Source organism: Akebia trifoliata, chromosome 10 (assembly GCF_017979445.1).
Source record: "Akebia trifoliata isolate Shusen 1 chromosome 10, ASM1797944v1, whole genome shotgun sequence".
Classification (NCBI taxonomy): domain Eukaryota; kingdom Viridiplantae; phylum Streptophyta; class Magnoliopsida; order Ranunculales; family Lardizabalaceae; genus Akebia; species Akebia trifoliata.
Window position 1 is genome coordinate 12,077,104 of NC_141384.1, and position 19,009 is coordinate 12,096,112.

Genomic DNA, 19,009 nt, shown 5'->3' on the forward strand with positions numbered 1-19,009 from the left:
TTTTTCTGAATCTCTTCTTTACTATGTCTTGAATCTGGAGTTTTCAAAAAATGTTTGGGATGCTCTTGAATATCGATTCACGTTCATGTTTGGGTCGCTCATAATCTGATACTATGATAAAGAGATAAATCTTTAGAGAAGACTGTATTAAATCACAAATTCATTATTTAAAGAAAACAAAGGAGAAGGAATCTCCTACATGGCATATGTTGTAATAGAATACCAAACCAACCTAAATTATCTAAAACAACCTAATGAGAAAAGTTATGGCGAGAGCATATACGCCCAAGAGAAATAATACTCAAATACAAACCCGGTTCATCTAATTGTTGGACCGGGTGAATCAAACAAAATTTCCAACCTACCCAAATCGGTTCAGTTTGATCCGGGCTTAAACCCAGTCCATTAAAGCCTGTGTCCCCATATTCAGAGCGACGATGGACCGATTTGAGTTCGAAGTACGAAGAAACACCAACAAAGCCGAGAAGGTCCTGGAACTTCCACGGGCAACCCTGGGCAGAGCTAAAAATCGATGACAAGGCTATCTACTGCTGCCCGTCGTAATCTATGGGGCAAAGATCATTCCAGAAACCTTTCTCTTTCCATAAAACCTTCTCCACAACTACCTCTTGCACCATTTCTCTGCTCTCTGTTCTTAATTCAGTCTAATTGTGTTTCTCTGCAAAATTTTCCTTATTTCGGAAATCTTTTTCTGAATTATATATATTAAATTATAATTTCATTTTCGTTTTCTGCTACATCGAGCTTGAAAAAATGGCATCTACAGCAGCGCAGATTCACATTTTCGGTGGTTCTGCTTTTCCATCTTCGAAGAAATTCAATAATGGATCAAGAAGTGTGTTCTTCGGGCAGAGATTGAACTCCAGTGGTGCTTCCTTCGGTCTACCGCGTTCATCTTTCGTAAAGATTAGAAAAACTGGAAAGAGAGATTTCGCAGTTGGTCCTGTTAGAATTGTCAATGAGAAAGTTGTCGGGATTGATCTTGGAACAACGAACTCAGCTGTTGCAGCAATGGAGGGAGGAAAGCCCACTATAGTGACCAATGCCGAGGGACAACGAACTACACCATCAGTTGTCGCGTACACGAAGAATGGGGATCGGCTTGTGGGGCAGGTAGCGAAGAGGCAAGCGGTTGTGAATCCCCAGAACACGTTCTTCTCGGTGAAGAGATTTATAGGTAGAAAAATGTCTGAGGTTGATGAGGAAGCAAAGCAGGTATCGTACCGAGTAGTGAGAGATGAGAATGGGAATGTTAAACTTGAGTGCCCTGCTATTGGGAAGCAGTTTGCTGCAGAGGAGATTTCTGCTCAGGTGTGTATTTTTTTCTTGATTCTTTGGTATTTAACTCGTAAGATTTATTATGGTGCTGATTATATTTCAGGAACAATGATCACCAAAAAGTTCTTTCTTAAAAAAAAGAAAATGTACTCTTTTTATCAAATATTAGTCAAAAAGGGATTTTTGAAGGGAAAATACTAACTACAGTTTCAACAATTTTTGAGGTTTAAAGAAATGTGTTTATTTGAGAATATTTTAGGTAGTATTATGTTTTAGAATTAATGACAAGCCCCTTGACTATGATCATCTTTAAAAATAATAATAATAATAATAAATGAAAAAAAAAAATTCCTTATTTTGTCTTCCCATAGAAGAAGACTACAACAAAGATGATGATGGAGATGAGTATGGTCATCATCACCATCAAACTGATTTGATCTATGTATATTAGATTTATTTAAATATATAAAAAAAAATTTCAATAATTAAAACATAATTTTAAAAATCAACTTGAATGTTCATCTAATTGATTCTATAAAAAAAATTAGCAAGTCCACTTAAATGAGTCAAATAAAATTATATTGAATATATAAATAGCTTTTAATAAATTCAATTTTTTATTTTTTATTTTTTATTTTTCACAAAAATATAATAACCAAATAAATTGGTCAAGTTTTTTATTTGCCTCGTATATTTTTAGATCAAACCACTTTGTAAAGTTGTTAAAAATGGTATTTCAGGTATTTTTCTTAAAAGAATCTTCAAAAGATTCTTAATAGGCTAATATTTTATTAAGTGGGACTTAAATGGTCCATATTGTTTATTGGAAAATTTTTAGAAAATGGGTTAAATATTTTAATATTTATAAAAACCAATCTTTTTTTTTTTGCAAAAAGTACCAAAAACGAATTAAGTCGCTGGACTGTCCAGCGTTTTAATGTATTATAAAATAAATTTTTTTACCAAAAATGTGCTCTGAATACTTGAAGTATTGGATTGTCCAGCGTTTTAATAGTTTGCTTTAACACCCCAGTAATTTAGCCTCCATTTAAATCGTTGGACTATCCAGCGACTTAATTCGTTTTTTGTAATTTAAAACAAAAAACTTGTTTTTTGTCAATATTAAAATATTTAACCCTTTTTTAGTGATTTTCCCTTGTTTATTAGGGAACTATTCAGTATATTCTCAATAAAGAGTCTTGTAGAGTCATTGTCCCTATATTTTATATTACAGCTTTTCTTAATCTGAATGTGCAATTTATAATTTTTGGGGGAATCTTCACATCTGAAGATTGAGATAATTGGCATTATATTTGCAGAGTGTTGAGCCATGTGTTACTTATTGATGGTTTGGTAAGTATTCAATTGGTCCATACTTGTGTTGTAAGCATGATTTCTTGTTAAACCTCGAGATCATGGTTTAAAATATTGTATCAGATGAATGTGTTCCGGTCAAGGAAAAAATTGATACTAAATGGGTCGATACATTGTTATACATTCCCAAAACATCCAATGAGTAGTGCTTAATATTTTGTACCGGTTTTGACCAATACCGATACATATCGGCCAATGGATTTTGATATATTCCGATATTTAGAAGAATGCTCGAGATCACTCGTTTGATGAACAGATCAATCTCCTTCATCTCCTTGTTTGCTTGCAAATTCGAACTTAGGGCACTGATGACAAAGTCAGTTACTAAGCGAAGGAATAATTTTAGAATAACCAAGAGTCTCAACCCTTAAAACCTTACCAATCAATCTTCCTTCTCCCCATTTAGTAGGTTTTTTTGTACTACATATTTTTTTCAATGATTCATTTCTATCCAATCCCTGGTTTTTCAATGTCAGTTACGTCTTTATCATTACCTTTCAATTGTAATCACATAAGCATGATTAGTAATCTTCATTGACGAGGGCTATAATTAGTCCTATTTTAATTGGGCAGTAGTAGATGGCATGTGCAAACACACGTACTACAAAAATTAGGATTTTTGCACTTGAATAAATTATTTCATAATTACTTTAAAAATTTATTTAAACTTTTCAAATAGATAATATAATTGTATCATATGCTTATCATTTGATATATTCTAATGTCTTTTTGCAATCTAACGTATTAACTAATGCAATTTTGAAGGTAATAAAAGGATATTTACTTTTGGAAAACTTAAAACTTAAGTGTTCATAGGGTTGTGGGATTGTTATTTTATACGTTTTGACAAAAATGACCTTGATAATAGTATGATTAAATGTAAAAGTGGGGGTACTTTTAGTATTCTAAATTTTGGTGTCAACAAACACTTCATCTAGGGAAAACATTTACTGTCTTAGAGTCAATCCATAATTTAAACCAATCGTAGCTAGGAAATCACTTTTCTTTTCCTAATTTGTTCTCACACTATTCAACGATTCTCATACGCATGTAATTAATTACGTCAATATAATCCGTATGTCTGTATTTTTTGTTTTTTCTAGACCTTAAAAGTAGTTTACAAGATATCTAGGTATTTTTTACTTATTATCTAACATCACCTAAAACAATTGACAACAAAGCATGAATATCCATGCATTGAATTCGAAATGTGTGAATCAAGATCATTCATGACAGGTGGAAAGGTGTTCTGTTTGACAACAAAGTGAGATACATATTTTTTTTATTTATTTTTATATATATATTTTTTAATTTTTTAGAGTAAAGCTACTACATTTATGATGCCTTCATTCTTTGAAATGGATGTCATAACTATGTTGTTCCATGCCGAATACTTCCATTTTTTATTGTGTAAATGTTGTATCCACACTATATGGTCCAGCATCATAAATTGGGAGTCTCTAGAAGTAATTCTAAATGCATATCAGGGTAGCTGAACAAATTGTTTTGTCACATATTGGTAAGTTTTCATACAAAATGTTGTCATTAGATGATGAGTTACCGTTCAGCTCATCATCATTGTCACCTTCAAAGCTTTATCTTGAGGACTTTTGGGGTGGGTTGGATGACTTATATTCTTCTATTCAATTCTATTTAAACCCATGTCCTCTATTAATTCTAGTGTATTCATAGCTTTCTCACTATCTCAGTTTACTTTCTTTTGGTATTCCTCCTCTCTTTTAGAACTTTCAACTTGCATTTTAATTGGTATTGTAATTTGTCCACGTTTCATGTGATCATAGTGTAACAATCGAAAACTACAGAGAATTTTAACGTCTCACACCATTTTATTTGGGAGAATAAAGTGCATCCATCTGATGTTTTGCATATGATCAAACATTTGAAGATTGGTTGGATCACAATAAAGGTCTCAATTTACACTGTATGTTATGAGAGAGAATTGACTTTGTAATTTGGCTTGGTTCTAGTTTGTAAAGGGGTGAAGTTATTCTTCTATAATTTGGTGCCTCTGTGGCCTAATGTGTAGGCCATTAAACTATTCTTAGATATTTCTATTTTATTACTTTGGTGTTTGTTATACTAGAAGTATTAGTGCAATAAATCATTCTAAACGAAGAAAAGTAGTTAATGGAAAATTTCCATATTCTATTCGTATTTAGAAATATTGCAAATTATATGCATATTGTATGTGAGGATTATTTTTCTTTATGAAACATATTATATGCCCAATATTTTCAAAATATCTGTAAAGTTCACATATTTTTTGGGTCAGGAATATTATACATATTATTCAACAACTACTCACTAAATTAGCTTTTAATCTATTTAAGTTTTTGTTGACACAGTCAAACAACACTTGAGCTTTTCCTTGTGCAGTATTTTCATTGTATGGTAAATTGCTAAATATGATTTTAGCAGTTTCCAGGTTTTCCTATGGTTTACATCTTTCAACTAGGATTTCTCTTTTACAATCTTACTGTTTAGGGCCATGATTTTAATTTTCTTTTAGCTAACAAGCATACTTTTGGTTTTCTGCAACCAGGTCTTAAGAAAGCTTGTGGATGATGCATCAAAGTTTTTGAATGATAAAGTCACTAAAGCTGTGGTTACAGTGCCAGCATACTTCAATGATTCCCAAAGGACAGCAACAAAGGATGCTGGTCGTATTGCGGGATTAGAAGTTCTCCGAATTATAAATGAGCCAACTGCTGCTTCATTAGCTTATGGTTTTGAGAAAAAGAACAATGAAACCATTCTAGTTTTTGATCTTGGAGGTGGTACTTTTGATGTTTCAGGTAACAAAATTATTTTAACATATGTTTCCCCATCTTTCTTTTGTTGCAACTCCCAAATACCACGTTGACTTGCTCAACCTTATTACATTATGTCACTTAATGCCCTTTGTCTCTCCATTACTACACAATGTGGCATGTGTAGAATGCATAATAATTTCTTTAGCCTGTACAAATGTTAGGCCATTTTTTAATTGGTCACAGCCGAATTTCACTTCATTCCGCCAAGCTGAATTGTATGTTCTAGAAGCCTTCATGATATATGTAGACAACTTCCTGCAATTATTGGTTGAATGATCAATAGCATCTGAAGGAATGAATTTTTGGGACGAAGCCAGTGCAGGTGGCCAAGCATTTGACCAGAGAGCTGACCATGTCAGTCATATCTAAGAGTGAGGCATGCCTACCACAGTCGAGGGAAATCTATTGCTATAGATAGATTTATACCTTTAGACAAGGATAGTTTCTTGTTGCTCCCATATGGATTTCCCTTCCTGCATACCTAGACCCCAGTGCCTTAGCTTATCATAGTTTGATTCTGGATCTAGTTTGCTCTTGGACTCCAGGCTGAAGGAATACGTAGTGTTCATGTTTTTATTTTTTTACTTTCTAGATTTGCGTAGCTATTTGGAAATTTGTTTTTAATTCTAATTATTTCATGTGTTGGCTATACTTAGAGTTTTTAAGGAATCAAACAACCTTTTCTTAGTTTATAGGTAGGATGGTATATATCAACTTTGGTGCCAATCCTGAAGTTCATTTATGAGTATTTTATTTTAGCTTTGGTTGTCATTATAACTTCTGCCCAAAGCTTGGGAATTTTATATAGGCCTTTGTGTGGGTGGGGGTGCTCCCTCTTTCCTATATGTGTCCTTGTTAGAAACAAATGAATGGTCATTGACTGGATGCCTGCTACAACTACGTGCCTTTCTTCTTTTCATTTTTGTTTTTTCCTGTTTGACATAGATCGTCCATATGTATTCATATATTGTTTTGATTTAATTATATTTTAGTTAAACACCGGGAATATGTGAAAGGTGTTCTCTGTGTTCTTACTTGAGAGTTTTACTTATCTATTGTTTTATTTTTTTGGGTTGGGGAATAGGAGTAGGGTAGTGCTATTATTATTTTATTTTTTTTTGTGTGTGGTTCCTTCAACTTTTGATTTGACAATTTTTGGGAGTTCCTTCAATATTTCTTATTTTTTCTTTTTGGGTTAGGGGTTGAAAATTTTGGAAGGGATGGAAGAATGAAAATAATATATATTGGAATTTGGTAGTTTTAAATATTTTAGTCATTGAGTTACGCACAAAACATTTTGTGATATTTTCACAAGTTCTTAAGGAATATGAAAGAGAGAAGTTCCTGTGATATCCGTTTAATGATATGTTTTGAACTCCTAGGACTGGAATTGAAAAGGGGATAACAAGCATAAATTGAATGATTAATTTCTTGGTCTTGTTATTGTGGAATTCATCATCAAGATGGATCCTGGGGCTTGTTTGATCAATGATCTCTAATGCACAGACAAAGAAGAAATTTGGAACTGTAATGCGCAGACAAGGAAGAAAATTCAGAAATGAAAGAAGGCTACAAAGAGACCTCTGGACTTGTCTGATCAATCACACTGATAGCTTCAATAGTTCACAGTTAGGGCAATGTTTCATAAATCACACCTGATAGGTTCAATAGTTCACAATTAGGTCTAAGTTTTAGACTTGACTCTGCCGTACAAGCCTTGGACATATTTGCTTTAATACCTGTTGATGAGGTTGCTTGGCTCCACCATACCTGTTGATTGTTCTTTATATCATGCATAGTACATGATTAAAGGTTTGGTGCTTGAACATAGAAGTCCAAATAAGCCATGTTGCATTTCATGTTTAGATATGAAGATATTGCTAGTACTGTGTTGCAAACATTTGTTGTTTTTCTTCTTCTGGAATGCTGTAATGATTTAAATGTAGATAAATGCAATTTTAAGAGAGTATTATCCTGGATTCAACCTACAGATAATACAGATATGATCACCTTTGCATTTCCTGTTGTTTTAAGTACTTGACTGCCTTAATTGCAGTTCTCGAGGTTGGAGATGGAGTATTTGAGGTGTTGTCTACCTCTGGAGATACACATTTGGGTGGTGATGACTTTGACAAGGTCACGAAAATTTTCTTCCATTTTATTGACAACCAGCATTTTAAGGATTTTACATATAATTTTGTTTCTTGCATTTGCTTACCGAAATGATACCTACGCTTTTTTAACTCAACAGAGAATTGTTGATTGGCTTGCTGCGGACTTCAAGAGAGATGAAGGCATTGATCTTTTGAAGGACAAGCAAGCACTTCAGCGTCTCACTGAGACTGCTGAGAAAGCCAAGATGGAGTTGTCTTCTTTGACTCAAACAAACATAAGGTGTGTTGATTATCTTTATTCTCTCTTTCTCTCCCAAATTGCCATTATTACCGAAACCCTATCCCAGAAATTTAACTCAAACAAACATTTTGTTTTGCTAGTATACCTTTCATTACAGCAACTGCAGATGGCCCTAAACACATTGAAACCACCCTTACAAGGGCCAAGTTTGAGGAGTTGTGTTCAGACCTTCTTGATAGGTATGTGACTTTTTTGTAAATCATTATTGTTATTCATTACTTCATGCACATTGTTGTATTTGTTGGTAAATGCTTACTCAATTTCTGATTCTTCTTAATCGTGATATACAAAGGATGTTTTGCTAGCATTATTTCGTGTTGGTTTTAAATTTTACTGCTAATCTCGTGGTGTGTCTGATTTTTGATGCCTTGTATTCACATTTTTGTAGGCTTAAAACTCCAGTTGAAAATGCCTTGCGGGATGCCAAACTCTCATTCAAGGACTTGGATGAGGTTATCCTAGTTGGTGGGTCAACACGTATCCCAGCTGTTCAGGAACTTGTAAAGAAGCTCACAGGAAAAGAACCCAATGTCACTGTCAATCCTGATGAAGTTGTTGCTCTTGGGGCTGCAGTTCAGGTCAGTTCCTTATTCTTTATCTAATATCATAGTCCATGTATTATTAAGTTCTTATCCTTTGAGAAGAAGGGCTGCATACATTGAGCGTTAGGGCTGCAACTTGGGTGGGCCAAACCTGAACCCAACCTTGGGTCAGGTTTGGGCACAATTAGCTAGGTTCGGGCGAAAAAAACTTTGATCGAATCAAATCAGGTTTGTTCAGGCATAGACATGGGATTTCCTGAACCCGAACACGTACGTTGCCCGAACCTGAACTTAATATGATTATAATTTAAAAATATTTTAAATATCTTTGTTTCTTTTTCATTCACAATTCACATTTCAAACTTTAGTTAATCATCACATCTTTTTTAGGACAAATAATTGTAAATTTTATATTTTTTCTACATACCAATTATCTTTATAGAAGTTATCATTATTACTAAATTTTCTAGTATTAATGAGGAATGAGCCAAGCCAATCAACCCGACCAACCCAACTTGGGTTGGGTTTGGGTTGAGCATTTTATGCCCGAGGTTGGGTTGGGCGTGGCACAGATTGGTGTTTGTCAATTGTGAGTTTGGTATAGGTTGATCCCCAACCCAGCCCAATCCGCCTGAGTTGTAGCCCTATTGAACATTATGCGATAATTGTGAATGGATTTCGTGGTAACTTTTGTACAGTTGATTCGAGTTTGCTGTGCTCAGCATATTATTAGCTAAATTTCTTCTAATTTCAGGCTGGAGTGTTAGCTGGAGATGTTAGTGACATTGTTCTCTTGGATGTCACACCATTATCTCTGGGTCTTGAAACTTTGGGGGGGGTGATGACAAAGATTATCCCAAGGAACACAACATTGCCGACCTCCAAATCGGAGGTATTCTCAACAGCAGCAGATGGGCAGACTAGTGTTGAGATCAACGTCCTTCAGGGTGAGAGGGAGTTTGTGAGGGATAATAAATCTCTTGGCAGCTTCCGTCTTGATGGTATACCGCCGGCTCCACGCGGTGTCCCCCAGATTGAAGTTAAATTCGACATTGATGCCAATGGTATCCTTTCAGTTGCAGCTGTTGATAAGGGTACTGGAAAAAAGCAGGACATTACAATAACTGGTGCTAGCACCTTGCCTGGTGATGAGGTATGTTTTTCGATAACCATCAATTTTTTAATTACGTGCTAGAACTTGTTCGTTTGTGATCCTGGTGTGTGGAGGGCATCTTGGTTTTCTTATGCCTGTCAAGGCTGACAAAATTAGGACGACACTTCCTCATTTTGAACTCTACTTGATTTCCTTGTGCACTCATGACTTGTGCTATGATTTGAGTCCAAAGTGAAATTTTTAGTTCCTAAACCTTGAATGTCCAGTTCGGGAACTTTTGCCATCTTAATACCCATAATGGGATGGTGGCTAGGACTGCAACTTGTGCGAGCTTGGCCCGAACTCAACCTGATTGATGGGCGAGCCTGAGCCAAATTATTTAGAAGATTACTTGAGCCTGGGTTAGAATATCTCAACCTTACCTCAATTCGGGTTGAGGGTTTGGGAAACCCACCTCAACCTGAACCTGAAGCTATATGCTAATAAATAATATATAAATATTTTCATATTAGTTATATATATATATTTGCTTGATTTTAAATTACTTTTTTAGTGCCTGTCTTAAGGCCTTTGTTCTTTATTCTAGAGTAGCTGATTTCTATTGTAGTTTTACTTCAAGATGTTAGTGATAATGCCAACTTATGTCAGCTACTATGTGAGTACGGTAATCTTGCTAATGGTTGGATGAAAATGACCTTACACAGGTGGACAGAATGGTAAAGGAAGCTGAGAAGTTTGCGAAGGAGGACAAGGAGAAGAGGGATGCCATAGATGCAAAGAACCAGGCAGATTCAGTTGTGTACCAGACAGAGAAGCAACTCAAGGAGTTGGGAGACAAGGTCCCTGCCGCTGTTAAGGAGAAGGTGGAGTCGAAACTTGGAGAACTCAAACAAGCCATATCTAGTGGGTCGACACAAGTCATTAAGGATTCCATGGCTACCCTCAACCAAGAAGTGATGCAGCTTGGGCAGTCCCTCTACAACCAGCCAGGCGCACCTGGTACTGGGTCTGCACCTGGCACTGGTGCTGGACCATCTGGTACGGCTCCTGATGGTGAGGATGTTATCGATGCAGATTTCACCGACAGCAAGTGAGAGATTGAATAGTTTCACTCTCTCATGAATGTGTATAGGAAACTACTCGGGGTTTGAGCAAAATAGTTGGGGGTTATTTTTGTGGATCCTTTCTGTTGTGATGGTGGTGTGGTTTCTGATTTGGACGAAGTAGAACTAAATAGGGAGAATCATATATATATATTTATATATACATATATTTTTTACTGACGATAGTCTACTAAATATGGCCAACCCCTCGGATCTTGGGATTGTTCAAGAATTTTTACTTTTTAGGGAGGGGAAAGCATGGTAGTAGATTTGTTCTCAAATCATCTAATTTGTGAATGTAAAAGGGATCAGATTATAAAGGTTATTTAAGTCATGTTAATTAAGAGTTCATTTTATAAAAGGCTCTGATTAAAGGCATCTAACAAATTTTATCGTCTTCTTCCTCCTCTCTCCCTTTTCCAAAGAAACACTACGGGAAAGAAAATTGTACAGGAAATTATCACATTTACGTAGTTTCTTCCTCATTAATCTGTTGCGGTATTCAAGTTGAAAAATGCTTGAAGAAATAAAGAAATCTAAAGATGCAGGAGGAGATGATGTTGAAAATTACTTGAATAAAGAAAGCTAAAGATGTAGATGGAGTTGATTGGAGAAAACTATGAGTCCAGCGATGATTAAAGCCCTTAAAGAGTGCCAAAAATAAATTCAGTTTTGTAGATGGGACCATACCTAAATCTTCACGCACTGATCCAACTTATGATCAATGGAGACGGTGCGACTATATGGTATCATCTTGGATCATGAATGCTCTATCCAAGGAACTCGCTGGCGGTGCTATATACCCTTGTGGAGCTATGAAAACTTTAGAAGCGTATCAATAGTAGGACCAAACCATCCAATTTCTTATGGGTCTCAATGATAGCTAAACTTCTGCTTGAGGCACAATCCTTCTCATGGATCTCATTCTTGCCCTCAAGAAAAAAAATTGTGAGATGATGTGAATGCGTGTGGATCCCAATGTTTGAAGTCGCCACCTAATTTAGGTTTACTAATCATAAAATGAATCCGAATGGAATTTAGATCGGTCTATAATAAAGACAATGGGTAAGGGATCAGATTACGAGTTTCAAAATGTATTAGGTATTGAATCCGTCTTATTGAAAGATCGGTCTCTATTACGATCCAAGACTATCCTATGATCAACGGGAAGATACTAAGTCAAAGTCAAAACTACGATCAACTGATGGAAACTAAGGTCAAAGTCAAGGCCACCTAAGAAACTACAGTTAAAGTTGAAGTCAAATTTCAAACTTGAAAAATCAAATTAAATTAAAAAGAAGTTACTGAGTCAACTCAAAAATAATTTGAAAAAGAGAATACGAGGAATAAAAGAAAATTTTATTTTTGTTATGGTCGGGCATGTTTACAGGTTGCCTACATACCCTAGAAAATCTTGGGATCAGACCAAACGTAATTCAAAAAAATTGTCAATGACGAAGAATGGTGTTTGGGACTGAAAACAAGGTGAAAGAGGTGGGTGCTTCAGCCACATCGAAGTGAAGGTGAGGGATGAGTTTTGGGGTGGAAAAGTGAAGTGAGGAGAAAGAGTTTTAAGGGTTGGAAACAAAGATGAAGATGGGCATGTCTTGGGGCTAAAAATAAGAATGGAAAAGAGTTCTAATGGTTGCTAATAGAAGTGAAAGTGGGCATTGGGATAAGTCATAAATGTTATTGTATGTGATGAAATTCGTTATTTTATGTGAAAATTGTTATTTTGTGTGAGAAAATTTATTATTTTATGTGAGAATTTTAGGATCTTCCTAAGTGGGGGGTCTCTAGATTTTCTTGGTATACGTGAATGCTATCAAAACTTTAGTTTTTAATCACATTTTCCTATGAATCGAGGTTTCTAAGTAAAAGTCGAACATTAAGGGGCATTTTGATCATTTTTACAATTCTTCATAGATTTCTCTATTTTCGTTGATTTTAGTCTCGTTAGACTCGCAATCATATTCAGAGAGTAGTGAAAGTACTTTCGAGACATTTCGAAAGTATGAGACCCACAAGGGGTATTTTTGTCATTTTATCATATTTTTTATTTATTGACGGAACGACTTATTTTGGTCGCAATGTGATTCTTTCTAAGTCTAAAAATCTTATTTTCCTAGTATTGAGAGGTCTCTAAGTCATCGAAACGTGTAGTTATCCCAAATGTACATACTTGCTAAGTCAAGTATAAATATGAGACAATCCTAAGCATGTGTAATTTTTAAGTTGTGCGTTTCGAGAAGAGAGAATGGGAAAGATCTGGGAAGGAATAAGAGAGGGTTTCTGACAAGCTTTTAGTTTTTTGCATGAATTATGCGTTCATCATTAAGGATCCACAACAATCGGGTGACGAGTTGTCGAATCAGGCAGTCATAAAAATGTGGTGTCTATAAATGCCTCTCTTTGATAAAGGGTGTAAAAAAATTTAGTAGATAATACGTCATCTGAAGGCCAAAATCAATGACATTCCATTTTGCGGTTTGATTCGAAAATTCGTCAGAGCTCCAAATCTTTGAGGGTAAGGCCCTCCACAAACTAAAAATGTTAGGTCTTGGAGCATGAGCTCTTGTTGATAGAAAATGATAAAAACAACTAAACTTTGATAAAATCAGAGCAAAGTGCAGTGTGTGCTTGTGTAATGCTTTGAGCATTGATTGAATTCTTGAGTGTAAACTCCCATCGATTAAAAGTATCAAGTCCCAGAGCATTGAAAATCCCGTTGACAAAAAGTGTTAAAACATCAATAAAATTCGAGAATTTTTTTTTGTAAAGAGTGCATGTGAATGCATGTAATGATAAAAGATATGAACATAATCCTTTTTTTATTGGTAAACTGAGGCTATAGAGGGCCCCACACTTATATTAAAAGCTACTAATGCTAAAAATAACAGACATTGATATCCTTCAAGAGGATGTTATATAGATCCACAGGAAGATTAGAAAAATTAAAAATACATAGATTTTCATTTAAAACTCCTTTTCTAGCTTACCAATATGATATTTTGTTTGCTTCTCTCCAATTGAACTCTAGCATAATCGAGTTAAAACACCGCATAACATTTTTAATATCTCTAACTAGGCCTAGTAATCTCCAAGGCGTGCTCCATTCTTCCTTAATACCTTTGATAGCCACTAACGAATATGAATTTATAATTATATCCGAATACCCTTACATTGTAAGATGATTCAATCTTTTGAAAATTGCTTGGTAGGAACTCCGGTGGTTGTTATTTATGGTCTCCGACAATTGTATTGCGTCTAAAAGAGAGGAAAAATGTTGCATATTTTAAAGAACCCTAGCAGTGGTGGTTGTTCTGGTGATTGTGTTAGATAGAGGGAATCCAAATATTCAAATTGAAGGAGAAGTTAGGTTGCTTTCATCTTATGGGTTGTCCTAATCGTGAAAATAAAAATATGGTTGCCCTATGAACACGAGTGGCCTTAATGAATAATTGGAAAAGGACTGCCAATGGCAAATTCTCTATTGCTTCTGCTATTCGATCGATCTGCTCTGATAATCCTAGACCAAGTTGGACCTCCTTAGTGTGGAACAAATCTCGAATCCCGAGGCATAACTTCATAGCTTGGCTGGCCATCAGAGGTAGGCTTAAAACCTTGAGGAAACTAAATGAATGGGGGCTTAGGGTGAATGCTACTTGCAGACTTTGTAGAGGACATGTGGAAGACAATGCTCATCTCTTTAGCGAGTATTCTTTTGCGAGATGTATTTGGGCAAACATCCTTAAAAGATGCCTTTTGAATAGAGCTCAGAAGACTTGGGAAGAGGAAGTGGTTTGGGTTGTGGACAATTTCAAAGGGAATTTTGTTATTCATAAGATTAAACAGGTTGCCTTTTGCGCATTCATTTACCATATTTGGCAAGAGAGGTGCAATCGTGTCTATCAAAACAAATTTAGGAGTCCAACCTTGGTACTCCATAACATCTTGGAGGATATTTGGATCAAATTCGAAGGTGAAATTGACAATGTTGAGGACACGGATCACAACAGGGCCTTCATGCATGGTTGGGAATTACAAGCATCCTTCACCCACAGACGAGGTACATATTGCTCTTGGAAACAGCCTCAGATTGGCTGGTGGACTCTAAATGCGGATGGTGCTCTCTCCCCCATGAGAGGTGGCTATGGAGCTATTATCAGGGACAATGAGGGCAGTATGATAGGTGCTCTTGCTGGAATGGATTATCCCAAATCAGTCCTACATCATGAGTTACAAGGAATCCTCGAAGGGATCCGTTTAGCTGCCGCCCATCAGTGCACTCGTATTGAAGTTCAATCTGATTCACTTGTTGCTGATCCTAAACAATGTGTGGAATCCCCCTTGGTATGTTCAACACTTTTACTTGGCTATCTTAAGGTTAATTACACCTTTCCATGAAGTTGTTTTCTCCCACGTGTTCAGAGAAACTAACAGGGCTACTGATTTCCTTGCAGCATTGCAACCCATTGTTGGTTGCCATATGCTGAATTGTTACTCTTCTCCTAGTGATCTTTTGTCAATCCTTGATAATGATCGTAGTAGTTCGTGGTTCCTAAGGTTGTAGCTGGTTTGGGTCTGGCCTTAACCCAGTTAATCTTCCAAAAAAAAAAAAGAATAATTGGGGTTGGGGTGCTTTTATAATTATTTTTAAAGAAATTTATACTTTAAATGTAAGTGTCATTGACATAAAAAAAATACTTCAATTCACATCATTAATTAATAGTATAACAATATCTGATAGTGTACTAAGTTAGAGAGTTGTGGAACACAATTGATTTACACATCTCAATTGAGATGTGATCATTTATCTAATACTTTACTGATGTAGTGACATTATTTTCAATTTAGGAAATTATTTTACCGCTACTTTCAAAGTTACCACCATTCATTGTTTGGAATTGGGTACGCATAGTTAAGCAGATGTGATTTTTCCTAGAAAGACATTTTTCATGGAAAGTTAGCGACTTCTTGAAAACTAAGACGCATGGTTTGCACCTATATCGTAGGTATGGGGGTTCGATTAGCAACTGACAAAGAAGTTAGGCACCTCACTCTCTCTACCTTTATGTGGTTATCCAAGATTTGACCATTTTGAAATTTTTTGTAAATTTAAATTTGGAAGATGTAAATGTAATACTTGAAGGTGGAAATCCATTTTTCATGAAAAAATGCAGTCAAACACATGAAAAATATTTTTTCAACCTATTTTTCATGCCCAACCAAACACACACTTAGACTCCATTTGATAACACTGTCAACTTTTGTTGTCAGATTCTACGACTAAAAACAATTGTCAAAAATAGCTGTAAAAAGCTGGAACACTGGAAGCTTGTTTGATGGAGTCTTGTAAAAGTAGTGTTTACTAGAATTTGATCATTATTGTTTAATACAACTGGTAGATTCTACTGTATTCTAGTAAAAGGACCTAAGATACCCTTAATGTTGATAATGCACCTAGAATGCATTAAAAAATTATCAGAATATCCTAATAAATATATAATTACACTAAATATAATAAAATTTATATTAAAAAATTATAAAAATAATTATTTTAATTTAAATAAATTTATAAATTTTATAATTCTATTAAAATTTCGATAGCATCTCTTCTTAAAAATGAACATATGAAATTTTCCTAATAAAGAAAATATCTGCATAGTACACAATCCAACATCCGCATAACATGTCATATACATAACATATCCACATAACATTTCATTTATATTCTGATATAATTTAAACATGATAATCATAGCTAATATAATAAGTAGAGCTGAAATAAATAACAACATGAAAAATATGCATTTAACAAATGTGTACAAGATATATTTTTCATTTTTCTTATTTGCCTTCATTATAACCATAGCTAATATAACTAATGTCATCATTCGACCATATAAACAAAATGATGGATACGTATAGTTTGTCATCAATACTATTCATCATGCACAAAAAAAAAAATCATAAATAAATATGAAATCTTGGTAATATACTTACATATAGTATAATCTTTATCCCAACATTGAATAATAGTATCAACACTAACAATATAACGTAATAAACATAATATGAAAATATATCAATGATACATAATTGAAAATGTATCAATGTATCCTCCATCAAACAATGGTAAAAAATGGCTATAAAAATTCATTAAATCCTATTTAAGAGTCGACCAAAAAGTCATGAAATTTCAAATTATTCATCAATCAAATTATATAAATACAAATTTGAGATTTTTTGCCATCAATCGAACTAAAATCAACAAAATTTCGATTTCCTTGTCAATCGAACTATATAAATACAATTATCCCATTTTTTTGCCATCTATTGAACTATAAGACCATAAATATTTTCAATTTTCTTCATCAATTATAAACCCACAAGGTTTGGTTGACCAAAAACCTATGAAATTTCAGAATTTCATCAATCGAACTATATAAAATACAAATTTCAGAAAATTTTGCCATGAATCGAACTATTAAATTTCAAAATTTCGGTTTTCTTCATCAATTATAAACTCACGAGGTTCGATCGACCAAAAACCCATGAAATTTCATATTTTCATCAATCAAACTATATTAAATACAAATGTTAGATTTTTTTGCCATCAATTGAACTATAGAACCATAGAATTTTGTTTTCTTCATCCATTATATACCCACAAGGCTCAATTGACTAAAAACCCATGAAATTTCAGATTTTCATCAATCAAACTATATAAATACAAATTTCTGATTTTTTTCTATAAATCAAACGATAAAACCACAAGATTTCATATTTTTCATCAATTTATAAACCCATAAAACCCATGAAATTTCATTTGTTTTTCATTAAAAATACCTATATTTTTTAAGTCGATTGGAGTTGATGCGAGACCAGCAGTTGAAAGAAGTCGAGAACCATGATGGTTGCTATTGATCAATTGTTGAACTCAACTGATCACAAGTGCTTGCTTGTTTTAGGGTTTATTGAAAATGATGAGTAGCTTCAGTCGAAGAAGATGGTACAAGAAAGAGGAAAGTTTTTGTAATATTTTAATTTGTCTAAGGTTATTTTAGTCATTTCACGTGAATCATTTTGACAGTATTTGCTTCTCCCGCAAATGCATATTTGAAAAGCTCTTGAAATCCGCTTGACCAAATCACGTTAAAATAAGTGGATATTAAATGCAATTTTTTTTTTAACAAACGGTAAACACTTTAAAATTTTGCTTTTTTTTACCCACAAAAAGCGCAAAAGCGCCATTTTAACGCGGAATCAAACACCACCTTAGTGTGAGTCATGTATCACAAGAACAAAAGACAAGCACTTTTTTGCTTTTCACTTTAAAGGGTATAATGATCCACACATACACTTTATTTTCAAACATTTGCATGAATCTTGTGTGTGTTTATACTTAATTTTTCAACCTGATTGAATAGTATTAGGGGAATTTGTCACCCAATGTTTTTAAGTGTTTGACCCATCAATGAGCTTAAGGTGATAATTTTTCACGAATATGTCTCTTTTAGGGATTTTGGGTGAATGAGTGAGAGGTTGGCATGTGCCCTTGGTTCTCTTGGTCTTCTTGGAGAAAGACATTAAGGTCCAAAATATTGGCCGTATGAGCCAAGTTGATTTAGTTTGAATTTGGGTTTTACATATTCTCTTTGAAAATAATATTAGAAAATGGACGTTAGGCCAAGTCCCCTCAATTTCTCCCCTTTTGGGCCTGCACCTTGATGATGATGGGCTTTACCTGAGATGTCCACAACTAGTTCGGAACCCCACCATTAATAACCATTAACTAGTTATATATTTAAATTTAATCTCTAATCTTTATACAAAAAACCTTTATACCTTTTATTATTATTATTAAAGATAGAAAGGAAAATTCAATATGTTTATGTTTTTTTTTTTTTTTTTTGTCTAACTCTAATTGGGTAGTTATTTACAGATGAGCCTTTTTCTCGTTAACATGTACGACGGAACTGGAGTAATTTTCACTCAAACCTATACTTTCTTTACAAATATGTAAGTGAAACAATTTATCATTTCATTCACCATACCACACTGCTAAGGGTATCAATGGTTACCCAATTACTGATATACCTAAAATTGATTAATAGATTTTTCGGTCTTCCGTATTGGACCTGATCATTTTTGGGTCTGGTTATGGTAGTCGTCTTAGGAATCCAATAAAAAATGGGTCTCCTTTATTTGAGTATCCCACATGTACTCGAATATAAAATTTATTTAATTTACAATTTATTTATAATAAAGTTATTAGTTTAATCAAATACTAATAAATCAAGAGGTATCTTAAAGTAAGTGTAC

The 19,009-nt window shown here is 34.3% G+C and overlaps 2 protein-coding genes across 2 annotated transcripts; both read left to right on the forward strand.

The window, feature by feature from the left end:
- The first annotated feature begins 435 nt into the window (after positions 1-435).
- LOC147393138 (stromal 70 kDa heat shock-related protein, chloroplastic) lies at positions 436-11,042 on the forward strand. The gene is made up of 8 exons (XM_086455208.1): positions 436-1,332; positions 5,237-5,489; positions 7,564-7,643; positions 7,759-7,901; positions 8,003-8,101; positions 8,311-8,500; positions 9,219-9,617; positions 10,283-11,042. Exons 1-8 carry the CDS (start codon positions 775-777, stop codon positions 10,670-10,672), a joined length of 2,112 nt encoding a protein of 703 aa, XP_086311334.1. The 5' UTR covers positions 436-774; the 3' UTR covers positions 10,673-11,042.
- Positions 11,043-14,134: 3,092 nt separating this feature from the next.
- On the forward strand, positions 14,135-15,088 carry LOC147393139 (uncharacterized). The gene has a single exon (XM_086455062.1). The coding sequence runs from the start codon at positions 14,135-14,137 to the stop codon at positions 15,086-15,088; it is 954 nt and encodes a 317-aa protein (XP_086311188.1).
- The last annotated feature ends 3,921 nt before the right edge of the window (positions 15,089-19,009 follow it).

Coding starts and splice junctions, on each gene's coding strand:
- LOC147393138 (XM_086455208.1), top strand. CDS start 775: ATGGCATCTACAGCAGCGCAGATTCACATTTTCGGTGGTTCTGCTTTT. Junction 5,490..7,563: donor TGGTACTTTTGATGTTTCAG/GTAACAAAATTA, acceptor CCTTAATTGCAG/TTCTCGAGGTTGGAGATGGA. Junction 9,618..10,282: donor GCACCTTGCCTGGTGATGAG/GTATGTTTTTCG, acceptor GACCTTACACAG/GTGGACAGAATGGTAAAGGA.
- LOC147393139 (XM_086455062.1), top strand. CDS start 14,135: ATGAATAATTGGAAAAGGACTGCCAATGGCAAATTCTCTATTGCTTCT.